The sequence below is a fragment of the Alosa sapidissima genome, chromosome 3 (genome assembly GCF_018492685.1).
Source record: "Alosa sapidissima isolate fAloSap1 chromosome 3, fAloSap1.pri, whole genome shotgun sequence".
NCBI lineage: Eukaryota > Metazoa > Chordata > Actinopteri > Clupeiformes > Clupeidae > Alosa > Alosa sapidissima.
In genome coordinates, this window is record NC_055959.1 from 27927498 (window position 1) to 27949997 (window position 22500).

A 22500-nucleotide genomic window follows, 5' to 3' on the forward strand; every position below is an offset into this window, starting at 1 on the left:
CCGTGAAAATCGGTACAATCTGACAAGTGAGCTTCTAGAGGAAATCTGTCTTCATCCACCATACAGAGATACACTGTACAAACACAACCACACAGGCACCCACCCACACACCAACACTCAAGGACCAGGGATTATTGACATATGCAGCTACCCCCCCACCCCCTGCTCACCACACACACACACACACACACACACACACACACATTTTATTCAGCTGAGAAGGCATTACTGAAGGCCAAATGGCTGACTTGTGACACTGCTGCTCATACAATGAGTCCCTGCGTTTCAATATCCTGCTCTCTCCTCCTTTAGTCATTCTTCTCTAGCTGTCCATCCCCACCCAAACTACACGACTAGCGGCTCAATAAACCTGTGGTCTCCACGTCAAGCCAACACCCACCTTACCCATAGGAAGCCCTAATCAATAGTCGTGTCAGCAGAGGAGAATCACTACACGCACAAAGACACTAGGAATGTAGACACAAACCAAAGCTACTTTACATCCAAAATGAATGTTGACGATTATACATGAATAGCCATGTAGAACTGTATGAAAAGCTTTCACTACAATGAGACTGCAGAACAGTGAACTATAGAAATGGACTGTGTCCATCTTTGAGTTGGCCGAGTCTGTCAGACTGTTGTTTATGGCTGTCTGTCAAATCGGAGAGAGAGAGAGAGAGAGCAACACATACACCATAAATGCAAGCGGAGGGAGAACGAGAGAGACAGAGAGAGAGAGAGAAAGAGAGAGAGATGGACAGAGAGGAGAGGAGAAAGAAAGGGAGACAGAAAGAGAAGGAGAGAGATGGACAGGGAGGGAGAGAGGGAGAGAGAGAGAGGCAGAGAGACAGAGGTGGAGGAAATACCACACTGACAATGTGGGACGTAGCAAGATAATTGAGAACAGATGTGTCTTAAAGCCCTGATAAAAACAACTTGAACTCACACACACACACACACACACACACACACACACACACACACACACACACACACACACACATCTAAATCTAATGGAAAGTCTGTTATGAGAGACACATATCTGTGTCTCCTTAACTGGGTCTCCCATGCTGTGTTATTTGAAGTGATATCATGGGCCTTTTAATGCCCTAGTCCTTGTACTCTTGTCTCATCCTCTGACCATAGAGATTAACACCACACACACACACAGATAGAGAAACAAAGTGGTACTGCAGTATTTGGGAGTATGTAGCCAGATACATTTGAGAAAAAATACCAATACATAACTATGCACATGACTTGTGTGTGTGTGTGTGAGAGAGAGAGAGAGAGAGAGAAAGAGAAAGAGAAAGAGAGAGAGAGAGAGAGAGAGAGAGAGAGAGAGAGAGAGTGTGTGTGTGTGTGTTGGGGAAGGGTGTGTGTGTGTGTGGGGGGGGGGGGGGGGGGGGGCTAGCACATTGTCTCATAGAGAGAGACTTGAGTGATGACCTTTTAATCCAATTTGACAAAAGGAATGAATGGGGGCAGGATTATCTTGTAAATAACACTATCAGTCAGCATCTTACACAGCCCTACCACTACCACCAGTGAGGAACACAGCATGCTAGACACACACCAATCCATTCTCTGAGCCAGAGATTACCAAGGTCCTTCTACCACCACAAGGCTACACCACGAAAGTCCATTTGCTGTTTTGGTCTGATCTTTTCAGAGATAATCCAGAGAGAGAGAGAGAGAGAGAGAGAGAGAGAGAGAGAGAGAGAGAGAGGGGGAGCTTTTTGCCATGAGCTGTCGCCATGGATACGAAGTAAGGACCACTTACTCATGACTCATCGTGTGAGACAGTGAGAGGGGGATATGGCTATGGTACCCATCGATGGCTCTCTAAATCCTGTGTAATTGATGTAACTAATCAAAGTGTTGAAAATGCAATGGCCCCAAAATTTGTTATAATGCACTTTGGCTAAAGCTATGGTCTGCCCAACCTGTCTGTGACTGATTCTTTAGGCCTACATAGCAAAATAGTCTAATATAAAACAAATCGACAGGACTATAACACATTTCAAATATCTGCCTCTTATCATCAAAACGTTAACCTTTACAGACGGTTATAACCTCCTAGTTTTATTAGGCTGCCCCCCGGTCTCTTATAAGTGAAATTAGGGAGGCTCCCCCGCAGTCACAATGCGCGGGGTGAGTGACAAAGAACGTGTAGGCTACAGCAGTTTTTATTTTCTGTCTGGACAGTCTCGCGCCTCGCCCTTTTCTTTGGGAGATAAATGCGTGCGTTGCGTGCGTACGTCTGCGTCTCTGTGAGTGTGAATGCTTGTGTGTGTGTGTGTGTGTGTGCGCGCGTGAGCTTTAAAACAAAAGGCGCCGGTGACAGCCACCACGCGGGCGCATCACACACCCCTCCCTTATTCACGATAGGTTACAAGTGCGTTATTGTGCCTATGAATCATGGTTCATTTAGTCGACATTCAGCCCATTCAAAACATTTTAAGTAAATAATGTATGTATTTGATAGAACCGTAATTAAGTACTCTACTTTTTGGCCAGCTTGTTTGCAGAGCCAGACATGCACTCGCTCTCCGTCTCACCAGTCACCCTTTTAGTACTTATTCCCATGGGTGTGACTCCCTCTCTCGGAGCTGTCAATCTAGGTGCGCACCAACAGACAGCTTGCATCCTGAGCAGCGCGTGTGAGGGGGGGAAGCAAAGGGCGCTGGCCGGCTGGCTCTTGACACCGTCCAATTCGATGCCAATTAAAGGTGCCCTAGTGGAATGGCCTCGCGCAATAAATAATGGGGAGAGGCTGGAGGCAGGGGGAGGCGTTGGTTGTAACTTTCCACTTGTTAAGTCAAAGCCGCGATGATGGACGCGCAAGCCATGGTGCGTCCGGTCATCCGTTAAACGTTTAGCGACCCTTTATGCACCAATAACTCGTACGGAGTAATTTAGAGATACGGTTAACCTAGGTTATTGTGCCCACAATTGATCACAATGAGGAGCACATGCAAACCGGCTAGCCCATTTAGGGTAATTCATCTAAAGTTGATTGAACAAAATGTGTTTGAAAATATTAACACTAAGAGCCATTACTGACCATAACTGAGTAACAAATCATCAAATCAAATCCTGTCACGCCCCAAAAAGGACCGATGGCAGTAATGGACCGCTTTCAAAGGAGATGCAATGAGAATCAGATCTTTAGAAATTGGCCTGTACCATTACCTATGAATGCAACGTGGCATTTTCTGAGTAAACATAGAAAAAGCGACAGAGAACCGTAGTCTAGTCTACTTACTTTCCTATCCGTCACTTCTTCCCCCACAGCCTCGATTATCCCAGAGCACTCCATCCCAGGCGTAACGGGCGGGGACGGGAGCCGGTCGTACAGCCCTTGGCGAGCCATAAGATCGGCGAAGTTGAGCCCGCACATCTTCACCCGCACCATTACCTCGCCGGCCTTCAGGGCCGGTTTCCCCTTCTTCACCTGCAGCTTAACTTTATCGTAACCGCCATACCCAGTCAGGACCAGGGACCTGTAGGTGAAAGCCTCCTCCTCTGGCGCCTTCTCGGCCGCTGCTGGGGCGGCTGCAGCCTCAGTAGCGGCGCTGGCGGGCGGAGAGTCTGGCTTGGTCTCCGCTTTCGGCTCCTCAGCGGGTTTTTTTGTCTCCTGGTTTTTCTGCTCTTCGGCGTTTTGCTGCTGAGCTGGTGCGTCTTCGCCAGACATTTTCAGAAGTGTACGTGGGACTATTTAGCAGCAGGAACACTGAGGTGGTTAGATGTTCTTTATCTTTTTCAAGTCTTTCTGAATTAATTTCAGACGCGCGTCTCTGTCTCTGATAAACTTAGTTAAACAGATAGACAAAAGAAAGAATAGGCTGTAAGAATAGCTGTTTCTCTTCTTAATCAGCGCCAAGTGCGTTAGTCAGAAGACTACAGGAAAATAGCGGACACTGTGCGACGCCTTCTGCACCCGAAGGTTGACAACAGAACTCCGCGTTTTCACAAAGAGTGTATGAGTCTGTGCGTCTATATAATTGTGTGGGACGCGATTGGGGTAGTCTAGAAATCCCGGAAACCAGATTCTGAAGAGGATCGGCATTCATTTGCCAGACACGGTATATGCAGGGACCTGCCCATCCAGCTTGGAGAAAGAATATAGCGTAGTTTAATTAATATAATATTATTATAATATGATATAATTACGTTTTTAAGATACTTGCCTAGAAAGAGGATTGGTCATTGTTTTTGTTTTTTTATAAGCAAAATTATATAGAATATGCCACATATAGATAAAACATCCAAGAAATGGCTTTAAAAGGCTTATCTTTCATTTCTGAGTGCTAAAAATATAGCTTAAGAATAGCACTCTCCTTGAATAATGTATGCCAGGACTTCTGTGTGGGTGACTTCTGGTTTCACAGGAAATGTCTATTTATTCCTTCTATTCCTCATGACCTGAATTGGTACACAGTGACTTCCAACATGAAAGAGTTGTGAATCAGACTCTCTATTGCTGTATACATTCACCTTCTGTATATGTCTTATGTCTATTAGCTCCCCATTTCTTTCTCTTGTCTAAATTGTAGATTTAGATTAAGGACTGAAAGGAAAACTTTCTGAGCACCTCTGTTTATAGATACTATGGTGTGCAGGAATGGGGGGCTTTCACACCTTCCCATTGTCGCTTATGGCTGCTCCAAGTACTCTACACTTGGAGCAGCCGTAGTACACTATTCGATTAGCATAACATTTGGTCAGGTGCAAGGTGGGGTCCTCGTGATTAGCGACCGTCAAGGAGGATCAGCCCGTGTGACCTATACATCTACTACATATTCATGCAGAGTTAGAACAAGAGGTCACATCCCCTTTGTAACATACTTAAGTATAGGTTATTTCCCTGTTAAGTTAGAGATATGGGTGAATCTTCTGGGTGAAGCTTGTTTCTCTCCCTTGATGCGCATCACTGAAAAAATAAAGTCTGTTTCCTGATTGACCATCATCCTGACTGAATTTCCAGATAACTGTGGTAGAAAAATGCTATCAAACAAAACCCTATTATACCTACTTACCTACTCACACACACACACACACACACACACAGATAAATACACTGTATTTGTCAATCAATCACACAACATTGTCAATAAATCACTCAATGTCAATCAATGCCTCTTGAGGATACTAGGCAGTAAAAGTATTCAGTATATCAGTAGCTAGTCAAAGGTGAAAGGAAAGGAAACAGTCTGGCAAGAATAGGAAGTGAACATACATGGCTTTTTTGGTCCTTCTGCCTACACACACACACACACACACACACACACACACACACACACACACACACCCTGCCTCATGGTTCTGTTGCTCAGTGACTAGTGCTGTGTATGGTGTATCACATGGTGTGAATTGAGTTGTAAGTCAGAAAAAACGATCTGTCACAACAAGACCTTACGTTTCCTGTGTGCACAGATGTAACAGTGGGACATGGCCAGTGTGATAATAATGGTGTGTGATAGAGAGATATTTTCCACTTCAGGTGCTCTCTTTTCTATTTGAACTGATCACTTTGTGAAATTCTTCCAGTGTGATGAAATGCATGTCCACCTTTTGAGCATGGAAAACGGAGACAGACATTGCCAAAAGTTTTGATTATGTTGCCCTTTGGCAATGGCTATGGGTTACTCATGTGACTGCCATTTATTTGGAGGTTAGAAGGCTAGAAGGAGGTTAGAAGAACTAGGTTTGAAGCCTAGTGCAGCTTCAAGCTTGGAGTCGGTTCAGTTCACCTCCACTGGGAGATCCTGCAGGAAACAATCTATCACATGGGCCTTAACAGGCAGATCAATAACCTCGGACAGTAAATGAAAGCACAGACCTTAATTATCATTTTGGAGTAGGCTTTATTCCTTATTTATAAACATATTAGCTTCATGTTTATTTGAGTGGATCCATTAGTGCTACTGTATCTAATGTGGAGGTATCACAGACACATGTGAGCTGCTTCTTCACCAGATTTCAGCTGAAGTGGGTTAGCTACTGTGAGTAATGTGGAGGAGACCATGGCCTTGAAAACACAGGGATTTGAACACACTCGCGCACACACACACACACACACACACACACACACACACACACACACAGACCCAGACACACACACACACACACACACACACACACACACACACACACACACACACACACAGGCAAATTGAGTTGTGATGAGAGCAAGTGGGTGCATACATGTATTTGCACACACAGAGACACACATAATGTCACACAGAGTCTCTTGAGGATGCAAGCTTGAGCATGCCAGACCCTAGGAGAATTACTTACTGCAAGTATCTAGTTCACCTTACACTCTCTGTCACACTCTCTCTCTCTCTTTCTCTCTCTCTCTCACACAAACACACACACACACACACACACACACACACACACACACACACACACATTCTTGCAGTGTATTAAGATTTGTGTCTACATATTAGCTTAACAAAACATCATGGCTTGTGCAATTTTGTCTGCAACTCAGAGGAGCAGCATGGGTATACTGTTTTTTTGTTTTGTGTATGAGCAGTTTGAACTTACCAACCCTCCCTAAATCAGAGCCCCAGCAGGGTAAGGGCCACTATTAGGCCTGATTGCATCAGCCCATCAGGGACTTGCCATCTGAGTGACAGTATTAAGAAATGTGCCACTGCCCAACAGTATATCTCAGCAATACAAAGTGAAATGCAATTACTGAAGTGGTGGAGAGGAAATTGGAAGTACTCAAAGCCTCCCCCATCAGACATTTGGAAATATCCAGGACCAATGAAGTCCTCAGAAGCTTTGGAAAATAAAGAACAGCATCTGTCCTCTATTGCCATCTGCTGTTGTAAAATTGAATCACGTTAGAGCTTTAGGGTAATATTACTGTACTTTCTTATGAATAGTAAATAGTATAGAAGAAAGAAAATAAAGGAATGGAAATCATAGTTGAATTGTGTTCAGTTATAGGAGATTTCAAAAGGGGATGATGGAGGATGAATGAGGAAGCCTATTTAAGACATGGAAGGAGGGAGGGGGCATGGGAGAGTAGAATACCTTTAAACCCCTTTAAAGCCATGAGTCATGGTCACGCTACAGTGATTAGTCATGATAAGAGAAGATGGTGTTTGGGAAGTGCATGATGCAACTGTAACAACTGAGGTACGTCTGCGTGTTTCCTGGCATCCTGGTCTCCTGTTTCTCAATCTCTTTCCTGTCTCTGTTCTTACCTCCTTTATTCCTTTCTGTCCTATAATACTGTATGCTTAATGCTTTACTTAGGTGACTTATGGGGTGTTGGATTTCAATTGCTCAGAGACTTTGGTCATGATAGTACAAGCACCAAGGTTTTGCACCAGTCAGGTGCTAGTATAAGGGTGGGTTCACCTTATCCGATGTTTAAGCATCAGTGCTGAGGGATGAATTGTGTACTCGCTGAGGAATGCCTTCTGAATATTATAAGCCATTGTGTAGCCTAGGGAAAAAACACCCAGCTCAAATAAATGAGTAAATTAATAGATAGATAAATAAATAAACAGCATAGATCAGCAGAACAGTAGGATTAACGTGTCACTGGCTTGAGCTTTATTGACTGATGATCTGCAATGCTGGTTCTGTTTCCAGAATTCCAATTCCCTGCTGTTGCTGGGCCTGTCCAGAGTGTGTGTGCAGTTCCTCTTCTCTACTCATGTAGTGTATCTGGTGTTGTCTGACCACTGCACTAAGAGCATGAGCACCAAAGGTTCACACAAATGACAGCTTAGTCAGGGTCAGATGTGGATGTAGTACACAATGATAAGTACAGATATCTGGACACTATACTGAGACGTTTGCCTGTACATTATGGTCAAATCTATCATGAACAAGGTTGTATTATCACACCAACTTGTGTAAACCTGTTAGTCAGTCCTCTAGTTGAAGACCGATTTCATTCATTTGGATTTTACACTCTAGCTTTGTAAACCCAGGTCATTCAGACACATGACGTGTGACTCACATGCCTTGCTTCTCTTTTTTGCTAAATGGCCTGGCAACATTTCAATTTCAACCTTAACCCGCAAACCAGCTGACCAAATAGCTAAAGTCAGGGGAATTAGTGAGGCGATGATGTCACAGGTTGACCCCAGGAAAAAAAGGGGAATGCACCTCATATGGCACTTTAACATTGGTGAGTCATCTGAGAGTCAGCCAAATCAATGTTTGGTTGGAGTGAGATTTTGTGAAGTCATAGTGCGTGTGCATTAAATTTTTCCCTAAACCTAATTTTAAAAATGTCTGTCCCCTCTCTTTTGCTATGTATAATCCCCTTTTTACATAGGCCTAAAAAATTATTTAGGCCTATGTAAAAAAAAAAAAAACTAATATGGAAAAGTTTCTTCAAAATGTACAATTAATTTATTGATTGCACTTGAAAACAAGACCAGTGTTTGGAAAGATTTTGCCATAGAAGGATTATGAGCCACTGCGGCCCTGGGCACAGTCATGAAAAGGGCCGTCCTGCCCACCTGAAAAAGGTAGTAGCTCAGCAATTCTAGGGGGGTCCGGGGGCATGCCCCCTGGTAGATTTAAAAAAAAAAAAAACCCTTAAATGATGACTTCTGGTGAGTTTTGTGGAAAGAAATAGACAGATTGAGACTTACAAATATGAATGTGTGTATGAGTGTACGTATGTATCAGGGATGGAAATACATTTTTTTTTTTCACCTACCATTGTGGCTAGCCACTCAACTTTTTTAGCAGCCACTAGAGATGCAGTATGAACATTTGATGAAAAAACATGACCAAAATGATCACGGTCATTGGTATTATTGCGATATGATTAAAATGTGCTGACTTTTTTCCTAAACCTATACCATCAATGTTGGACAGAACTCATAATTGGCCTGCCCTTCATGCCCAGTAGCAACAAAACTAAAGGACAACAGAACAGCTAGTGTCATAAAAGTGGTGTGGCTCCTTTAAGACACAATCCACTGGTGTGAGTTCTGGAGCCATTCAACTTTATCTAACTCTATACTAGCCTATATCATCTAATTTTAATATTATATCTAGGCTATATTTAACATTTATTTTCTATTTGGCCTGTTATGAAATTATGCATTGCCCAATTTAAGCACACTTTTTTTAAGACACTTTAAATACATGCATGCTTAGCAGTTTGTGAAAATAAAAATGATGGCTACATAGACATACTCTTAGCCATGAGCTGTATATCCTCTGATTTTAATATTTACAGATAAGGTATTTATACAACAATTGGGTTCTATTGAACTATTTATTTGTTTCTGATTGGCCGAGAGACGTTCCATGAGTTGGAATATCCCTGGACATTTCAACTCAGACTCAGCACAGCTAATAATAAATCACTCCGCGATACAATGCGAAGATTTGACACCCAGCTCTCCACTATTTCAAGCAATGGGTTACTCCTTAGCAAACCATAACGAAACAGTGCTTCACCACATCTGTGGATTACACTGCCACACAGTCAACTCAATGTAAGTAAGATAAACGAGGATGCTAATTGTTCTCAGCATTGCCAGCATTGTGTATAATATAATATGATTGTCACTTGGAGGAGACTTGTAGATAACTAACGTTAGCATAATTAGCTAACCGCTGCTAACGTGCTAGCATCGTCACGTCAGGCTGTGCACAGTAGTGTAACATTTATTCACTATACATTAATAAAGTTGAGTGGTTCTGCAATGTAGACTATGTTTCCGTTTTTTTTTGCAGTACCATGTCCCTTACATGACATGGCCCAGTGTCCTTGTAACATGCATGCAGCAAACCTAGATATGAATGTGATTTCCACATTTCTTTCAAGAAGACATGTAAACCACAAAGATCCGTAACGAGGGGTCTGGAATGTTGGTTACCTAGCAACCAAGACGCTGTCTATTGAAAAGGGAACTATTTTTTGATGCGTAAGAACGATGTCGAAATTAACATTTTTAAACAATAATGGGGTGTTTTCAGATTATTTAGTTTGTGGTAGAATTGTTGTATAAAAGCAATATAACACCCGTGATCGTGGGATTGGTCATGGATATTCCCACAGCTGTTGTTGCCTGCGCCAATGACCAACCCCACTCTCACTCGTGCTATATTGCTTAATTAAGCACAGCTTAGTTTTAAGACATTTAAAGCCCAAAGTTGGAGACCATATAGGCCTAGAAATTTGCTACCATTTTACTCTGGAACGGCTTATTGTACAGGGGATTGCAATACACCTTTGTGTTCGGTAAGCTCTGCTGTTTATTCTGGTTTACGGTTTGTCATGTAGTTGAACGAAAAGTTTGTGAGATATTCCACCTATATGAATTGAGATGAGCGCAGAGCTGAAGAGTAATATGATAATTTCTTGAAAGTTAATTTTCTCGCGAACCGTTTATCACGGCAAATAGCGGCTATAGCACCGTATAAAAGACGAGCAAAAGTTATTTAATGTGATATCTGTGCGATGACTAGGCTAGCCTACTTTGTGAGTAGTTCAACAGAGAAGAATGCGTGGCCACACTTTGCGTCCTTCTGCCTCATAGGTCTAAATAGCAACGTGTTCTGTGAAGGTGTCGGACCGGATTAAAATAGTCAGCGAATCAACAGAAAACTGCGCTGAGAACGTTGTAGGCAGAGCGTTGTAGGCAGTTGTAGGCTTGTGTGTGTGCCTGTGTGTGTGTGTGCGCATGTGAGTCTGTGCATGCGTGCCTGTGTGTGTGTGCATGTGCGTGTGCGTGTGTGCGTGCGTGCATGCATGCATGTGGACGTGGGGGCAGTCGTGGCCTACTGGTTGGGGCTTTAGGCTTGGAACCGAAGAGTTCCGATCCCCGACCAGTGGGAGCGGCTGAAGTGCCCTTGACTGAAGTCAAGGGCAGTCAAGGGCTGAAGTGCCCTTTTTACATATGTCTACTGTTTGTGTATGTGTGTGTCTTTATGTGTGTGTGTGTGTGTGTGTGTGTGCATAAATGCGTGTGTGTGAGTGTGTGCGTAGCGTACCTGTGTGTGTGTGTGTATGTGTGTGCATGGGCGGATTATGAACTTTCGGGCCCCTGGGCCCAGATGTATTAAGGGCCCCCCACTTATTGTCGTATGTGGGAGGGGGGGGATTTGGGGGTCCTCCCACAGAACATTTTTAATTTGTTTGATGTGATTTTCTGTATTCTGGTGCATTTTGGGGATGGCCAATACTAAATTCAATCAGATTCATAGCCTACATCCTGATTTGTTGATATTGAGGCAATGATTCCATTCAAAGGCTTGGGCTTCAGGGCCCCCTGACCCCTTGGGCCCCTGGGCCTGGGCCCGGTAGGCCCGTGCAGTAATCCATCCCTGTGTGTGTGTGTGTGTGTGTGTGCCTGCATCTTTATGTGTGTGTTTGCGTGTGTTCATGAGTGCGTGTGCATGCGGAGTGCACAGCCACTAAATGTACACATATATTAATTTATAGTATGGTCCCCCATGAACGGAATACCGAGATATTCTCGAGATATTCACAGAAAACAATGGTTCTGTGTCATCCTTGTGGGGCTACATGCCCACCAAGTTTCGTGCACCCCGGTCTTTCAGTGTCCCGGGAATCGTTGACACAAAATTACTGAAGAAAAAATAAAATCCGGAAGAAAAAAAAACTCTGACTAAACCTATATGACCACCACTTCGCTGCGTTGCGGTCATAATAATGCATTTCACTATTAACCTCTCTGATGTTGTGTCATAGGAGGTTATAATTTGAGAGACAGTAATTACTCATGCTACCCTAGTATTGACACAGCTGCTGAGAGATTTTGCAGAGACTTTGTCCTCGCTCCCATCGCTCATACTGTAATGGTGTGTCATCGCAAGCATTTACCAGCCGCTGACAAACCGAACCTCCTTTACTATCCCTGTGCTTTAAATTGTGCTCCATAGTCCCACAGAGTCATTCTCTACAGTTTTCAGATTGCGTCCTTTTTTAAACAAAAATGCATTGAAATTGGTGGAGCCAATTCTAGGACTGCGTTTCTTTAAGACTGCGTTTTGTTGATTGCATTTCGAAGTCACCACATGTTGATTCAGAGTGTTAAAAGGATCACTGTGGTATGGTCGCCTAGCCTGGAAAATCCAGACAATTCCATTGTGCTCTTGCGAGAACTCTGGATTTCCAGGGTAATGGTTGCCAACTGTAAAAGGCAATTTGGTCATGTGCACTCCAGAGCTTATGATCTCTAACTACAGAAATTACTACACTAGGATGCTTGTTTTTTGCATGGGAGAGGAATAGGAATAGAATAGTAAAGGGTACAATTGTATGACCAATTAATTTGTGTAGATAGACACATACAATATTTATTGGTCATTAATGGTCATACAATTTATATCTTTATATATATACTGTATATATTAGAATATATAAATTCTGTGTCTTCCCAGATAGCAATTTCCTTTGGGCCGGATCCGTATAAAAGCCTTTAGATCCGCCTGTAGTGGACATACGATATCTGACTGTGGGCCAGATCTGCTCCTGATAGAGGTTTCAGCTCTGCTAGCAGTGCTGTTTTATCACCGGTTTACAGATATGTCCCAGGTCCGATTTCCGCAACTCAACTGGAAGTCAGGAGATGCGTTTCAAATACAAAACACTGATTTGGCCCAAACCTGGATTACGGATATGAGCCGAAGGACCATTTTTTCACAGCAGACCCAGGTGATAATGGCATTGATTAAGGTGCTGATTCTGCTAAATTGACTGTCCTTTCCCTACTTCATTGTCAACTGGCTGCTAAAGAAAAAAAAGGTATTTTGGAATGGCACAATGAAACCATGCACTATGTTCCCATGGCTACTTCATTTCTACAGTAAGGCTGGTATAAGAATATAGGTGGCTCAATATTGATCATATGCTCGTTTCATTATTTTTATTATTACATAGCAGTGGTAAAAGTAGTCAATTGTTGTTTGTAACAGTGCTATGAGACAACCCATTATTCTTTCCAGGCATGCAGAAGTCCAAGCAGTAACGTTAATTAAGAATCTTTGGTTTGCTCACTATCAATCTTTTGACATGATTTGACATGATTTGCCAGCCTGCATTTGGACTACGCAGCCCAACTTTTCAGCTTTTTATCTCTGTTGTTTTATTCAGAGACAACAACAAGCAGCCGAGCTTTACTGTAAGGTTATATGCTATTATTTTCCAGCAATATAGGCTACTAGCTTAGCTTGAGCAAAACAGCCATCACAATAACTATTTTGGAAAAACAGTGATAACGCTAACAGGATCACTGATGATAAAAAACGAGTGTAATTGTGACTTAATTGAGCCCATTTTCAAAAAGGAATAAATGGCTGATGTTTATTTTGTGTTGTTTCAGATTGACCATGGAGATGACTGAGGAAGACAGCCTGAATATCGATGGGAACAGTGGAATTAACACGACTTAAACTTTGTCTGGGATTGCACTTCTACAGCCAGGTTGTTGAATAAAAAATAATAAGACACTTATGTGTAAAGTTTTTTCCCCCCCTATTGTGTTTGTAGCCTAGCTTAAGTTTATTAGTTGAGCTGTTGGGAAAACATATAGGCCTACGAACTTTGGCCTGGGTGAACCTATAATGAATGCTGTTAGCAAATGTGTAGCAAACAGATTTTTCAGGATAATTAATTACCAATCACATTTCACATGTCAAATAAAGCCGGCTAATATCTGATAAACGGGTCCAAACCACACACAATAAGCGGACCCGTATTGCATATGAAAAGCAGATCTGGAACACGTCAGTAACACAGACTATCATACGGAACTGGGCCAGTCTTAGCCCTTATTGGCACCAGATCCGTCAAACGGATCCAGACCAATTTTGGACCAATGTGCGTTTGGACACCGGATCAGGTCCATTATGCAGATCCATGCCGGATGTTGTGGTAGGTGTGGCCCAGTTCCGTCCCAGTGTATTTTTGCTATCTGGGTTGTAACATTTGATAAGGTATTTAATAAATAAAGGCATGGCCTTTTAGTTAAAGATTAGTCAAGGATTTTTTGTTAAATAGATACAGATGCACGTAGCAACTCACCTAGCTCCTCACTTTCAGTGGGCTAGTTTGCATAATGTTGTTAACAGATTCAGATTTTTTCAATTGAGTTCATTATGCAAGAGTTGCTAAAAGTGCATTCTTTATCTCACTTCTGGAAAAGACATTTTAGCATCACCACTGATATTCTAATATGAAAATGAAATAAGATTATGTTTCTGTGAAAATTGATAACTCAATTACCAAGGCGTAAACAAGCTAACTTAAGCAAGAGAAATCTGGAGTGAGAGCAAAGTGAGCAAAGTGGCAGTAATAAAAAAACCTGTGGCATCTCACTGACAGAGTGACAGAAGTAGTGATTGCCCCGAGAACTACTAATGTGGCTGAGCTGCGGGCTGCCTTAGGTCTCTGGAGGGCTTGAGAGAATCAGCCAGGCCACACTTCAACCACCACGCACACACTCCTGAAGAAGGATGCTCCTGTAGAGTAGAGGCCTGCCTGTGATGCAGCCTTCAGATGGAGGAAGGAGACACTAATGGGAAGCACAGTGCTGCCAGCAGAGCATTATGATACAAGAAAACAGGTTAGGCTGCAGCTTAGGCTAACTTGTGTCTCCAGGGGTGACTGTGATTTGATTTCATATGGAGAGTGGCAGAGAAAAGCTATTTGAGTTGCCATTCCGCTCCCTGGCATGAGACAGGCAAGAAATATGCCAAAATAGAAAGAGCAAACTGTTTCAGTCATTTATTTGTGTCACAGATATAACACACAGGCACATCCAAGGTGATAATGTACGTCCTCACTGTGACATAATCTCAGGCACAGATTTGTAATTTAGCCGATTTTGTAATTCTATGCTGTTACTGACTGGCTGATATAATACAACAATGAAACAGTATGTCAGTTTAAGAGACATAATCGTGTCCCAGTGGTCACTAGGTCACAAGTAGGTCACAAAGGGTAACAGCACAATCTCTGTTATAAGTACTGGTGTCCTCTAACTATTAATGATAGCATTGGCAATTCAATTAAGAAACTGGAATTCTAATCATTGTCCATCTGTCCATCAATCAGCAGGCAACCCTGACAGCGCAGCTGGCACCTAGCTGGCCCAAACCAGGATGCATTGTAAGGTTGCATTGTAATGTTGCAGACAATGAGGTAATAAATCCAATGATGATAATAGCCACCTAAATACATATGTAGAGACAAATTACTGTTGCACACAGCCTCAGAATGTATGTATTTATGACCTGAGCCAGTATGTAACTGCTACTTCACAACTACAATGTCTGTTAGCTACTGGCTATAGCTACTATAGTAACAGACATGTGTTACTATAGTATGTATACTACAGGATATGTGCATGCAAACATTTTAGACTCTATATGAACTATCATGCAATATGATTTAGCCTTTCACAGGTATGAAGATGCCATGTTAAAGCTGCAGTTGGCAAGTCTGACAGATTAAGGGGACTTAATCTGTGAATGTTTTGCATGTTTGCATGAATTTTGAATGTTTGCAACTCTCATGCCCCTCCCCCACTACCACCGAGCACCCTCTCATCGAGTTTGTGCTCGTCAGTGCACACCAGACTGCACCAGACTGTGATTGACAGTCAAATCTCACACAGCCCTGCTCTGATTGGACCAGAAGAACCGGGAGCTGTGGATTTTGCAAAACAAATAACAGGCTCTAGGTGGAGGTAGAAGTGTGTTTTTTTTATTTTTATTTGGAATTGGATAAGACTGTGTATGGGTGACTAATGGTTGTTGTTATTGTGCTTAATGTTTTATAGAGTTGCTCCTTCCATTTTCGACTATGGCATGTCTGAAAAGATACAAGAAGGAAATGTTCCTGCATGTAGCTGGATTTGTGAATAGTGAAAATCACTACCGGAGGCCTAAAAGGTTATCTTAGTGATTTAAAGGTTATCTCAACAATTTAAAAGGAACTATGTGTTTAAGTTTACATTCACTCAAAATTTGGACCAGAAATCATCTGAATCCACGTCATATGGATGACGTGAAGGCCAGCAGCAGTAAAAAGGATCACTGTGGCATGGTCACCAAGGTAATGTGGCCATATGCCTCTCGGTGTCAGCACACACTGACGATGGCTTAGGCCAAAACGCATCTGTGGACATGGCATTAATAAATAAGTCAAGAGAAAATACTTGAGAGTGTGGTTTTTCTACTCTAATCTGTCACTTTACAACTCACACCCGAAATTGCTGTGAGATTTGAAGTTGAGCGTGCCTGTTCTCATTACTTTTGGTGCATATGGCCATTAACTATGGCAATTACATTGGAAGGCTTATTTCACATATAGGACAGGAATCTGAATAACAGTGTCAACAATGCGCGTGATATAGATTTATCACCACTTCCATAAGATCACTAAGAACTGTACTCTGAACTATACTATTATTTGCAATACCACTGTGCAACATTTGGAAAGCTATTAAATAAGTGATGTCATGGTACAAGAGGAATTGCATGGTTGCTTAATACATTATCAGTTTATCGAAAAGGTAGATAAAGGTATGGGTTTCTTGTAAAGGTAGATAAAAGATGTAAATCCAGTCCTGACAGTGCTAGATATGGAAAATATTGATAGGCTTGAGTAATGCAATATTATGTTTAGTAGCCTACTGTATTGATATAGATTTGTGGCAGACAGTGGTTAATTTATGTTTTGTTTACACACATGACTGCAATTTAGCAGTGTTGTAATCTACAGTGACCATCTGGGCAATTGGGCTAAAGCCTCGAATCATTTTTCCATCGCCCTGACCTGTTCTGCTGGCATAGACTAGGACACATTCCCTTTTAAGGAGCCATGGCATGCTGGTTAAGATAACTTGATTTTAACCTTCTTGAATTTCCCCTTGGGGATCAATAAAGTATCTATCTATCTATCTATCTATCTATCTATCTATCTATCTATCTAAGCATATAGTGTGTCCTCTCCATAGCTAACAGTCTTCCTGAAAGCAGACTTGAAAATGGCAATGTATCGCCTTGTATCATATTGCCAGACTCTTGTCAATAAATAGCCATAGGTTCAACAGGTCATATCACTATATGGCTACAAACCTGACCATCAATGTATGCTTGAGATGGAGATCAACATAACCATCAAGGGCATGCAGCAGCAACATAGCCCCCCTCCAACAGGCAGGTTCAGGACACACAGGTATTCAGTATTCAAGTGCAGAGAAAGAGTACTGTATGGGCCCGGGCACTCCAAGAGGCACAGAGACATAAATCAGACATGGAAGGGTGGAAAGTAAATGTCAGGACGTCATACGCCATTAACGAAACGAAACCACTAGATGGCACTATTGTGTCGAAGAGAAGACGGAGTATAATGCAAGGGACGTTGAGGTGAGCGTGAACATGAATTAGAGTTGATATTATTAACTTATTTATAACCGACACAAAGAGGATCTACTAAACAACTTACATCGTTTTCTTCTCAATGCGTTTGAGGATGAGTTTATCTCTACATGGCAGCTCACCAACAACAACACAGAGAGCAAATTTATAAAAGGGAGTAGCCTAATGATCTTGTAAAGTGAGTAGGATTTTGACAACCACTGTCCCGTGAGTATAAGCTGTCGAAGCTAGTTGAGACTTTAATTCACCAATGATGACTCCACCTTTTTCAAAGGCGTGGGCCTATAGGCTGCTGTCTATTTTGAACGATTAGGTGTCATTATCTTCGCTATTTGTACGATGTTTTGGGTGTAATCCTGATACACAGGCGCCTGTAGATCTTAAACCTGTTTTAAGGGATGACACATAACAGGTTTGCCTAGTATTACTTTACATACGTGTTCAGAAGATTAGAAAGCACTCATCAAGTTGTAAACAAAAGGGGATAATTATTGGATTAAAACAAATGGATAAAGCGTGATAAAGGAAGTGCATATTTCAGCTATTTTATATTATCTTTCGTGGTTGATTTAGAGTGTGGATACTATCACATTTAATTCATTTTGAAGGACAACATTTTTTATCAAACGATGATGGACCTTATAATAGACCTACGCAAGGACGTCCAAGAAGCTGAAATGAACCAATTCAGCACTTTTGTGTCAGCGCGGTGCACAATAACTCACATACCCAAACACGCACACACACACACTCACACAAAATGCGCTGACGGTGCCTGGCATTCACCGAACACCGGGAGTTGACAACTAGAGAGGAGTGCCGCGTGCTGAGCTCATGACGCGAGGGAAGGGTGGGAGGGCGCGTAGTGTCACCGTGGGAACCGACAGGCTGCAGGGCGGACTCACCGAACAAGAAAGGGAGTGAGAATAGTCGGAGAAGAGTGCGCTCGGTCTCACGCGCACCAACTCATTCACAAGCGTTTGCTGGAGGAGTATCGGCTACACCGTCGCTGGCGCACACAATATTTGGAGGAGAATTTCACTCGTATCTTTTTCTCTTTCCTCTTTATGGGTCATTAATAAGAGTAGAACTTAATTGGACCGCCTCTCCATTGGCCGATGGTAATCTGTGGTCCGGTCAGCATACCCAGCAGACACCGACGGACGGTCGCGGGCTACCGACCGGGTGATGGCGAGTCAGGGTAGCCGGTGCAAGATCGTGGTAGTCGGGGACACACAGTGTGGAAAGACTGCTTTGTTACATGTGTTTGCAAAGGATTGTTATCCCGAGGTAAGAGACAACTCTGCCGTATGCCCATCTACAGCATTATCCTCGTCCATCTGGACGCAGCTGGGGAGTCTTTAGGCTGCTTCATTCCTCTGTAATTGCAGTGTGAAAGTCTGACTGATTTGATATTTTACCATGATGATGAACATTAATCGCCTTAAATAAACTTGAATCAGTAATCCGACTTAACCCTCATTTAAACATAAATCTCAACTTTGATAAATGCCGGGCTTTCTTACATCGGTAGTTGCAATCATACGTCTGCTATATCAATGTTTTCTTTGCCTACTCAATACACCAGCAAACATGTTTTATTTGTGGCAAATGCAACTCTTATTCCTTGATTGTTTGATTCTGGTATAAGCCAAGGATTGGAATGACAGATCATATTCAGGAAGAGAGACACATTTTCCTCCACCGTGAGTCAGCGACTAGTGAACAGAAAGCACAGATTTGGATGACTCAACGTTGTCTCTATCTCTGTAAGTGCGAACGTGCGTGCAGGTGAAAAATAAACACTAAGTGAGAATGTTGTGTTTCTTTGTTCTTTCAGAATTATGTCCCCACTGTGTTTGAGAACTACACCGCGAGTTTTGAGATTGACAAACAGAGAATCGAACTGAACATGTGGGATACATCAGGTAAGACTTTAGTCTGAAACACATCAACAGTTCGACCTAAATGGCCACTGATAATCAATATCACTGAAGTAAGTCTGCAGCTTTTAAGACTGACCTTCGTTTCTCACAGTAGCGGGACTGACCCCTTGGCCCACCAAACCGACTTGGATATGCCTCTACTGACAGAATACTATTTAAGACTGTTTATTTTTGCTATTGAAAACAGACTGTTGGTGCCAACCTCTCTCTCTCTCTCTCTCTCTCTCTCTCTCTCACTCACACACACACACACACACACACACACACACACACACACACACACACACACTCCTCTTGCTTCCATTCTCTCTCAATCTGCATTCATGTTATTTTTGCTGTCAAAACCGTGGTGCCATTCCTGTCTGCACTAGAATAGCGCTTGCATTCCTCAGCTTATGTAGTCATTCGCTCTTTTGACTTTGTGTTTGTGTGTGTGGTCAGGAATTTACATGTCTATAACTTGTTGCTGTGTCATGAAAATGTTTAGAATAGGTCTTTGATCCAACAATACAGCCAGTATGTGGGGCTGTGTTTTGGTCACAGTCCAAGCTTATTCACTCAGATTTGCACTTGGATTTCAACATTTTGGACACAGATTAGGCCCATCCATTTTAAACCCTGTCATTGTTGGTGGAAATATGACCGTTCGTCCCGATGCTTAACAAACCATGATCCTCAGCTCCTTTAGAACTCAGAAGGGACTGGGGTACGTTCCTCCACTCAGCTCCTTTAGAACTCAGAAGGGACTGGGGCACGTTCCTCCACTCAGCTCCTTTAGAACTCAGAAGGGACTGGGGTACGTTCCTCCACTCAGCTCGTTTAGAACTCAGAACGGACTGGGGTACGTTCCTCCACTCAGCTCCTTTAGAACTCAGAAGGGACTGGGGCACGTTCCTCCACTCAGCTCGTTTAGAACTCAGAAGGGACTGGGGTATGTTCCTCCACTCAGCTCGTTTAGAACTCAGAAGGGACTGGGGTACGTTCCTCCACTCAGCTCGTTTAGAACTCAGAAGGGACTGGGGCACGTTCCTCCACTCAACCTGCCTGGGCAACAAGGCTGTCGCTGTGCATCTGACATTCTACATGTGAGTGTGTGTGTGTGTGTGTGTACATGCAAGTATATTAAGTATACGTTCAGGACTCCCACGGTTGGAGAGAGAGCCAAGGCACATTTCTCTTCTATCTTGGTGACAATTCCACTCAGGCTCTCATCCCAGTGGAGTCATCTTTCCTTGGGGAATTCTCCCTCCTTCCCCCTCTTTCTCTCTCTATCTCTCTCTCTTTCCCTTCCTCCCTCAGTGACCTACTAAAGGCACCCCCTATTAGGATTATGTGTTTTTTCCCCCGCTATGGTAAACTCGTCTGTGTCACTGTTTGTTTTTTCTTGAGTGAGCACTCCCATTTGATGTCATTACTTACAGTGGGAAGGGCCAGCTGATCCCCTGACCCCCAGCTGGGTATAGCCTGCTGGTCACCCACCCAGCTCCAGGGCTGGGAAAGCTCTCGCTTCCGTGGTGCTGCTACCGCTACTGCTACTGCTGAAAGCCCCTGGGGCCAGATCAGTTTTGCCCCTTTGTGTCCTAATAGCTGAGGTTGGCCTTGATGTCGGAGAAACCTGATCCCAGGTCAGATATTGATGGTTGACTCCGAGCAGGGCAAATCTCAGATTAGCTCTTTGGGGCGGCTGTTGTTGCTGATAGAGGGACAAAGAGTGCAAGAGGTTTATTAGGGTGTTAGGGACTTATAGCAGGCCATTTTCTCCACACTGTTTTGGCAGGGGTGAGCTGCGGATCACGTCGCACTGAGGCTGTTCCAGTTCCACTTGCCAGTTTGATAATCATGTGATGCCACAGATCTAATTATTCCCCTGATTTCAGTGGCCAGAAAAAAGTCCTTCCTGAAAACGACATCTTGCTCACAACTCTGTTGTCCGTGTGTGTGTATGTATGTGTGTGTGTGTGTGTGTGTGTGTGTGTGTGGGTGAGAAAGAGAGTGTCCTGCTGTGGATGAATGAAGGAAGATGTCCCTGTCACATAAACCACGGGCTGCTACTCAGTGGGGGTGCCATGTCAGGGTGTGTGGGTGTGTGTTGCTGGTACGTGACGAGCTTGAGTTATGTATGTTCTATAGGGGATGAAGACCCATAGTGATGCTCCATGGTGGGGTAATGCCTCTATTACTAATGACATCAGGGCTTAAAATTCATTTTTCAAAATGGGGGGGGAATTCCCCCCTTAGGTTATTCATGTAGGGGGGATTTACACAATTTGGGGGGGAGGGGGGGTCGATTCTGATACCAAGTCAAGAATTGCGATTTCAATACTTCGATACTTTTTTTTAAAAAGTGTTTGATTTTGGGGCCCCCACCACCCTGACGTCATCAGTAATATATACTGTAGTGGGATCATTCACAACAGTGGACATCCTAGATTCTGCTTGACTCTCTCCACACACACAAACACACACTGAAAATGATAGCTTATGTGATATGTTTCTATCATATATTTTTGAATTCATATAGAGTGTATTTATTTAATAATGCATTTTTTTTAAAGTATAGCATTTTACTAGTAATTACTAGTAGCTAAACATATTTAGTAATTTGAATGCCTCATATTGACGTTTAACCTATAACACTTAGGCATATCTTTAATGTGGTGTGTAGGTCCAATTGAGTGCACATTGCTGATGAGTAGGTGTAATTGAGTGCCTGTCACTTTAAGAAAATACGTGAGATTAATTCTATGGAGTAATTAGCCCCCCTTCAACCTGACGGTTTTAGGCTATAGTCGCTAGTGAATAAAAGTTGTGCACAGTGCGGTATGTGTATGCAAATCATTATGTTTTCTATGTCATTAGATACAATAAATGTTGAAAAAACTAACATGTCGAAGACAATCTTTCTGGGATCAAGTGTTGACGTGACCTGACTGAGCTAGCAGGATAGTTACCAAGGAGCTCTTTCCAGATGTAAAAGTTTGCCATGGTAGCGTAGCCTATTTGCGTAAGCGCAAAGTGGTTCTCTCTCTCTCTCTCTCTCCGTGTGTGTGTGCGTCTGCATGAGGCTATGTTCAATTCAACTCGGTAGTTGATCAGTCCGGTCAATAGCACCGCATTCACGCCACTTAATGATTAG

General features: G+C 42.9%; 2 protein-coding genes across 2 annotated transcripts in view; one reads left to right on the forward strand and one right to left on the reverse strand.

Annotated features, from left to right (window-relative positions):
* Positions 1-3992, reverse strand: part of vat1 (vesicle amine transport 1) — a 22995-nt gene extending 19003 nt beyond the window's left edge. Inside the window, exon 1 of the mRNA XM_042086412.1 lies at positions 3272-3992. Coding sequence (XP_041942346.1) covers positions 3272-3700 — 429 coding nt within the window. The 5' untranslated portion in view covers positions 3701-3992. The remainder of the gene's footprint in view (positions 1-3271) is intronic.
* Positions 3993-18273: 14281 nt separating this feature from the next.
* The window catches only part of rnd2 (Rho family GTPase 2), a 25793-nt gene continuing 21566 nt past the window's right edge, over positions 18274-22500 (forward strand). The window contains exons 1-2 of the mRNA XM_042085532.1: positions 18274-18708; positions 19259-19346. Coding sequence (XP_041941466.1) covers positions 18607-18708; positions 19259-19346 — 190 coding nt within the window. The 5' untranslated portion in view covers positions 18274-18606. The remainder of the gene's footprint in view (positions 18709-19258; positions 19347-22500) is intronic.